The 7,694-nt window shown below is 55.9% G+C and overlaps 1 protein-coding gene across 1 annotated transcript; it reads left to right on the top strand.

Annotated features, from left to right (window-relative positions):
• Window positions 1-2,051: 2,051 nt before the first annotated feature.
• Window positions 2,052-6,885, top strand: POU3F1 (POU class 3 homeobox 1). Its single transcript, XM_054011525.1, has one exon. The coding sequence runs from the start codon at window positions 2,052-2,054 to the stop codon at window positions 3,171-3,173; it is 1,122 nt and encodes a 373-aa protein (XP_053867500.1). The 3' UTR covers window positions 3,174-6,885.
• Window positions 6,886-7,694: the final 809 nt, after the last annotated feature.

Below are 7,694 nucleotides of genomic sequence, written 5' to 3'. Positions count from 1 at the left end.
GGCCCCGTGTCCCAGCCCTGCTGCCTACAGGGAGATGTGGGAGCAGCCAGCCCCTGCCAGGTGCCGGAACTAGGCGTGCGGGGAGCTGCCGCACCCCCGGCCTGGCTTGAAGCCGTGTCCATCCGACGCAGGGTTCACGGTTTGGTTCAGTGGCTCTGGGCACCCACTGGCTCCTGGTGTTCCCAGGCTCCCCCGGGGCTGTGGGCTTCAAAGAGGCTCTTGCGCTTCATCCGGACAGTTCGGCCTCTGCCCAGGCCCGCGGGCCGCTCTGCGCTGGGACTCGCCGTGCTGGGGCTGAGAGCGAGCCCCGAGCCCTGCACCCCCGCCCAGCAGCCTGACACCCGCCTCTCCTCAATGGGGGGGGAGCCCCAGCTCCAGGAGCCCCCCCCGCAGCCCTCCGCCCCCTACTCCGCTATTGCTGTTAGTGCCACCAGCTCCATTAGCCGGGGGCTGTCGAACCCCCCCCCCCCCCCATTACACAGCTCGGAGCAGCATCCTGCACCGCGACTGGCCTGCACCTCCGTGTGTCGGGCCAGGACCCACCTCCCCCGGCTCGGCTACGGGACAAGAGGGGCTGCCCCGGGCGGTCCGACTCTGGGTGGGCCCCTGGATTGCGGGGGTCAGCCCCAAAGCTCGGGGGGGCGGTGCCACCTCCCCCCGGCCAGCCCCCCGCACCGCAGAGCGCCCAGGCAGGGCCCGTTCCGGCAAAGGGCGCAGCAGCAGAGCCGGGCGCCCAAGCCTGCTCCAGTCGGGACCCACTTTAGCAAGGTCAGGCCCAGCCGCGGGGACCCCTTGCTTGGGCCCGAGCGGCGGGTCCCTCCTGCAGGCTCCGCGGAGGGAGGAAAGCAGCCAGGGGCCCCTCGCGGCGCCCCGGCTGCTGCTGGAAGAGGCGGAGGAGGTTGGGGAAGCTGGAGACTGGAAGTTAAACCGAGGCCTTTCTTCCCCTCGTCAATGGGGCTCTGTGATCCCTGTAGTGCCCTCTCCATGGCAACCGGCAGCATCCTGGTGAAAATGCCCCAGCGCCACACAAGGCCACAGGCCTCACAAAAGGCAGCATCTGGCCACTTTAACCAGCTTTACCGCCGGCCCGGCCAGCCCCGGCTGCCTTGGCTCGCCCCTTCGGGGGAAGCGGTGAACGAGTCACCGCAGTACCGGGGCATTCTCCCTGCTGGGCGTCAGGCGCCCGGAGCTCGCTTGGTTCCCCCCGGCCTGAGGTTTGCTCGTCGGCTGCCCGCCGGTGCCGAGAGAACAGGGCCTGGGGGAGACTCTCGAGTCTGAAGCGGTATTTTCCCTGGCACGGAATCTCTGCCAGCCCTGCCTGACCCTCCCCGGGGAAGGGAACCCCCGGCCGGCCGGCGCAGGGGGGACAGGAGCGGCGCCAGCCCGGGCCGGGCACCCGGCAGGAGGGGCCGCTGGGAGCCCAGCGCGCTGCCCTGGCCGAGTTGCCCGGGGGTGTTGGACACTCCCCGGCCTGCCCCGGGAGCTCCTCGTCCCGTCCTTCGCCTGCCAGCCCGGGGAGCGGGAATCTCCCTTCACCCGGCCTGCGCGCCTGGGCCGGAGCCCGACGGCCGGGGCAGAGCGAGTCTCCAGCCCCCCAGCGCCCGCAGCCCGACGCCCCCGCTCCCCTCCCCACGGGCAGGGGCCCTGGACCCGGCCAAGCCCCGCCGCGCCCGGGGCACAGAGCCGCGCCGCAGGTGCCCCCCAAAGCCCCCTCCCCACGTGGCGATTGCAAACGGGCATGAATGAACCGCCTCCCGCCAATCAGAGCCCGTCCCGGTGCCAGGAGCACGCGGGCTCCCCAGCCCGAGCGCATCCCCCGGCCAATCCCTGGGAGCCGCCCGCACCCCGTCCTCCAATCGGGGAGGGAGGCGTGCGGCAGGTCCCCGAGCCGGGGGCGCCCTATGAAGGCGCGGAGCCGGCTGCCAGTCCCGGGCAGCGGAGCCAATGGGGCGCGGGGGGGAGTGGCCGCGAGCCCGGCACCCACCGGCGCCCCGAAGCCTGGCTCTAAAGCGCCGCGCTCCGCGCCGTGCCCGCAGTGAGCGCGGGGAGCCATGGCCGCCGCAGCTCAGTACCTGCCCCGCAGCACCGCCCTGCTGCACCCCGACTCCGACCGCCTGCACCAGGGCACCACCTACCGCGAGGTGCAGAAGATGATGCACCACGAGTACCTGCAGGGCTTGGCCAGCGGCTCCGGCCACCCCATGAGCCTCACCCACCACCAGTGGCTGCCCAGCGCCGGCACCGACTGGGGCAGCGGCTCCCACCTGGGCCAGGCCGAGCACGGCAAGGGCAGCGTGCAGGGGGCGGGTCGGGAGGAGCTGCCCGGCGCCTTCCACCCCCGCTCCCACCTGGTGCACCAGCAGGCGCCCGGCAGCCACCCGGGCGCCTGGGCGCAGGGCAGCGGGCACCACCTGGCGCCCATGTCCCCCACGTCCAGTAGCCACCAGCCGCTGCTCTACTCCCAGTCCGCCTACACGAACCTGAACGGCATGCTGGGCCCCCAGGCGCCGGCCCTGCACCACGGCCTGCGGGACCCCCTGGGCCACGAGGAGGCGGCCGGGCTGCACGACCCCCAGCTGGAGACCTCCCCGCAGCACCTGGGCCACCCGCAGGAGCACTCGGACGAGGACGCGCCCAGCTCCGACGACCTGGAGCAGTTCGCCAAGCAGTTCAAGCAGCGGCGGATCAAACTGGGCTTCACCCAGGCGGACGTGGGCCTGGCCCTGGGCACCCTCTACGGGAATGTCTTCTCGCAGACCACCATCTGCCGGTTCGAGGCGCTCCAGCTCAGCTTCAAGAACATGTGCAAGCTCAAGCCCCTGCTCAACAAATGGCTGGAGGAGACCGACTCCAGCACGGGCAGCCCCACCAACCTGGACAAGATCGCGGCGCAGGGCCGCAAGCGCAAGAAACGCACCTCCATCGAGGTGGGCGTGAAGGGCGCCCTGGAGAACCACTTCCTCAAGTGCCCCAAGCCCTCGGCCCACGAGATCACCTCGCTGGCGGACAGTCTGCAGCTGGAGAAGGAGGTGGTGCGGGTCTGGTTCTGCAACAGGCGGCAGAAGGAGAAGCGCATGACGCCGGCCGGGGTCCCGCACCCGCCCATGGAGGATGTTTACGCGCAGGCGGAGACCTCGCCGCTGCACCACCCGCTGCAGAGCTCGGTGCAATGACTGGGCGGCGGGGCCGGGGGCTGAGGGCGCCGGGCAGGGGCAGGGGCAGCGGCAGCGCTGGAGTTTACAGTGGGGGCCCAGGAGCGAGGGACTGCGGGCAGAAGGGACCAAGCCGGGCCCGGCCAGGGAGCCCGAACCCCGCCAGCGGCCCCCAGCCCCTGCCCGGCGGGAAGCCGCGCTCGGGACTTTGTTTCTGCCGCTTGGTTTCGGGCCCTGGATGCCGAGACTCGCCGGGCGGCGCGTGGAAAACGCTCGTTAATTTATTCCTCAGACTGGTTCGCACCTGAATTTGTCTCTAATTTAACTCGCTGTATTTATTTGACTTCCAAAAATACCGCGCGCTCCAGAGCCCCGCGGCTCTGCAAACGCCGCGAGAGGAGAACTAGCCAAAGGTTTGAGATCTAATTTATTCTTCGTTTGCTCCCGTGTCACTGACACTGTCTGCGGGGGGAGCTCCGCGGCCCGGCCCCCCACCCCCGCTTCAGGCTGGGACGGGTCGGGGAGGGCCGAAGCTCCCCCCGCACCCACCGCGGGCCCCTGGACCGGTTCCGATGGCACTTATCTCCCCCTTCTCCTGGGGGGCTGCTGCGCTCCCCGTGCCCGGGGCCCCAGACCGCCCCGTGGAGACTGCGGGCTCTTGGCTTCCCGGGGAGCGGGGAGTTTCCCCAGAGGGACAGGAGTGTCCCCGGCTCCCCACGCCCCGGGCCCGGCCCTGCGGGGCCTGGGAGGGACGCTGGGGAGCCGGAGGGGGGCGGGAGTTGCGGTCACTTCCCCGGCCCGGCTGTAAATATGTGAGATATGTACACACGTGTCCGCCGTCCCGGATCCCCGCTCCTGCCCCAGCCGGTTTTTTACACGGACTGATCCCGAGAGGCTATTTTAATATTGTTTCCCGTCCCGTTTCTATTTATTTCTAACCGCGTTCGGCTCATTCCGCAGCGTTGGGTTCGGAGGTTTGTTTTATTTTTTAATCGCAAAAAAATATGTAGCCCGCGAAGTTACGTTTCTATTTATGTTTATAGTAAATATTTTTATTACGTACATAAACCATTCCCCCAGGAACCGGTCTCGTGTCGTCTTTGCAGGCTGCTGGAGTCAGCTCGGACCCTGCCCGCCCGGGGAGCTGGCGAGGGCTTGGAGTTAGGGGAGCTGGGTTGGGCACCAACCCCCGCCAGGGCCAGGGCCAGGGCCAGGAGGGGGCAGGGACACTCCCTTGTCCTGCAGCCCAAGCCAGGCGGAGCTGCCCGGTCCTTCAGTCCGGCCAAGGTGGGCTCCGTCGCTTCAGCGGACTTCTTTTTTTTCCCACCCCCGTAGAAAGTTTGAGGCAAGTTGGGATTTTCCTTTGCAAGGACCATTCCCACCGCCTTGCCTGGCTCTGTAGGAACCAAGCCCCTGTTCCCAGCAGCAAGGGCGTCCCGTGCTCTCCCTGCATGACAACGGGGCAGCTTCAGAGAGACCGGGACTGCAATTGTTTAAACAAAGGCAAATAAACTCTACTCGGGGCAGGGCACCTGTGGGACCCGGGCACCTGCCGGGCTGATCGCTTGGCATTTAAAGTTGTAGGGGAGAGCCGCTGATTCCGCGTGGGGAATTTAATCCTAAATCATGATTTCGGGTGTTCACTTTTGGTCCAAGGGGAATGTGGCACATTTGAGATTCAGAGTCCATGTTTACTGGGTGCATCCTTCTAACATCTTATAAGTCACATCCCGTAACGGCCACGACTTATAGGCAGCATTTTGCCAAAATTCTTCTCCATTCTGCAGTGTGTGCCACTTGCTATTGATACTACAGGAGCTGTGGACTCCATAAATAGGTAAATGTAAAATCAAGATCTTTAAACAAATGTGTGGAAGCTCTTAAACTTACAAGGGTCTCTGGAAGAGATGAGCTGTCCACAGAGATCTCAGGAAAAGTATAAATCCTGTGCTGCAATATGTATCACATGCCCCCAGCTTCGGGGAAAGAATCTGATCTCATTTGTTCTTCAGACACTGCATTTTTTCAGGTTTTTTTTTTTTTCCATTCCAAAGGGTTCCCTATACAGAAGGTAGAATTACAAAAAAATGTGTCTTGCAAATATCTTCCCCATCATATTCCAGTTAGTGCAGTGAAAGAGATGTGCAGAAAGGGCCAAATGTGCCCGTCTTACCTGAGAGAGAAAGGGAAACCCGCCTTTGGTTTTTTGAAGCGGAAGACACTAGTCTAGTAATGTACATTTTACCTGAAAAAGGAGGAAAAAAAAATCTCCGTATTTTTCATTTATCAGAGACTTAAAGCTGAACGTTCATTATTAATTTATTTTAGAAGTAAAAGACCTGTAATTATATTTTCAGATTCAGCTTTCTAATTTTTTGTCCTGTTTAATATTATCTTTGCTTTCAGATAACTCAAACATGTGAACAATCTATTACTCACACTTGTTTACAATTGTTACAAATACTGTTCATCAACATTCACTATTCCTGTTAACTACACTTCTGGGAAACTCAATATAAATGCCTAAGCCATGAAGATGGTGTGTCTGCATACACTTTTATGTACACACGCAGAGCTTTAAAATGTATAATACCAGTGAAAATAGCATAAATTGTATTTGGGGTGCTATGATAGTCCACTGAGATTAATATGCCTTTTTGGAATATAAAATACAAGCAGAAAATGTTTTTTAAAGAATTTTCTCACCTTACATTACTGAAAATAATAAATATGCAACAATGTAATACAAGAAAATTCCATCTTAGCACTCAAGCTGTGCTCTCATGGTTTTTGATGTCACCAGATCCTTCTATATAGTATCCCATCCTAATATTTATGCCTATACCAGGGTCTAGAGAATACTTACTTATTTCATTCTCTGTATTTCTAGAAGAATTAACTTGTATCTTTTTTAAGTCTGCTTTCTCTCAGAATTTGTGAGGAAAAGTCACATAAGTGGATTCTTTTCACTTTCACAGATCTTTTGTTTCCAGCAGTATTTGTATGTTGAGAGAACTTTTGAAGCCTGTGGCTGTGGAACTCACACACTGGAGAAATGTTTAATTGCATAAAGTGGGTAAAATGTCAGATACTTAATTTGCTAGAAAACTTCCTGTCCACAATCTATAATATTTGACACATTGCTTCTTGACTCTGGATACATTTTACATTTTGTGAAACAGCGGGTGTAAAGGGAATTTTTGTTGATGATCGGACATTACTGTATGTCAGTTCAGATTTATTTTTTTAGGTGTGAATAATGCAGTTTGCACCCAACATGAAAAATCTTCTGTTTTCTACAAAAATCTTCTGCTTGGTTTTATTGTATTTTTGTGCCTTCCGTGTTTTGTTTGCAAATGCATTATTGCTCAGGCAAATGTCACAATCAGCCATGTTACTATAAATTAATTATCCTATTTTCTCTGTCACTTTCAAAAATGTAGTTATTGTGTAGTGGCTAATACAAAGGATATTAATAGCTACAGCTTTCCTACTCTTATCAACTGTCTCTTTGGATTTTTTTTTAATTTAAAAAAGTCACGCGGGTGGACCATTATCAGACTAAATATCATGTTTGACACCCATAAGTTAGCACACCAGCAAATGGGTTCACCTTGCAGTACAAATAAGCTGGCAAACACTGCAGAAGACTACTAATAACTCCTCTATAGCAACAACATAACACAATATTGTCTAAAAGATTCAGCACACATGATTAATAAAGCATTTTGTCAGCTTTGATTACATGCTCATGTTCTTAATTTCTTTCTGCTTATGTGACTGTTTCACAAAAATGCAGGGACTTGAAGCTCAGCAACATGAAATGGGGTGTGGAATTCTGAATACAAAAAATGTTTGTGTGTGTTTATAAATTTAGAATTTGCTGAGCGTATGCAATGGATTGGATAGTGTATGCTCATCAAAAATAAAGTAACAATAATTATAAATGCATGCAAACCAGGTTATCATCCAAAATACATTATGAAACTATGGAAACATTTCCAAATTTCAAATCCTTTTATGGCTTTTATTTTTTCTCTGTTTCACACCCAGACACTTGCTTTTACTTTTTGTAACACTGAGGCCATTTTTAGAAACCTTTTGGTGATACCTAGTCAGTTTTTTTTTTTAAGACATAAAGGAAAAGAAAGAGATAAGTAAAAGAGAGAGAGAAACTCCCCTGTGTACTTGCGGGAAGTCTTTCCCGTTTGCATTTGGGGATTAACAGTACAGAATTGAAGCCAGCGCCTGTGTATATCAGGAGCAATTTCGATAGGCTAGTTAAAAGAAGAGAGACTATGTAGCAAACAGTATTACATTGCTATTTAAAAAAGAGGGGTCAATTTTCACATTTCATTCCCATAATGGATAAGATGTGAAGTGAGTTCTGCTGAGGACGAACACCCTTGGGTTGTTTGGTTTGTCAGAATATATCAGGCACTTGCAGCCCCACTGCATTAGCGCTCTCATGCTATTGCACAGCAAAAATAAAAGATGCTTTATTTGTGCAATTCTATAATGCTCAATCCTTTTAAAAACCAA

Source organism: Malaclemys terrapin, chromosome 22 (assembly GCF_027887155.1).
Source record: "Malaclemys terrapin pileata isolate rMalTer1 chromosome 22, rMalTer1.hap1, whole genome shotgun sequence".
NCBI classification, from domain to species: Eukaryota; Metazoa; Chordata; order Testudines; family Emydidae; genus Malaclemys; species Malaclemys terrapin.
Note: the sequence above shows the minus strand (reverse complement) of the source record. Positions and strands in the feature narration are given on the sequence as shown.

Bases quoted from the DNA above. Each gene is read 5' to 3' on its own strand.
- POU3F1 (XM_054011525.1), top strand. From the start codon at position 2,052: ATGGCCGCCGCAGCTCAGTACCTGCCCCGCAGCACCGCCCTGCTGCAC.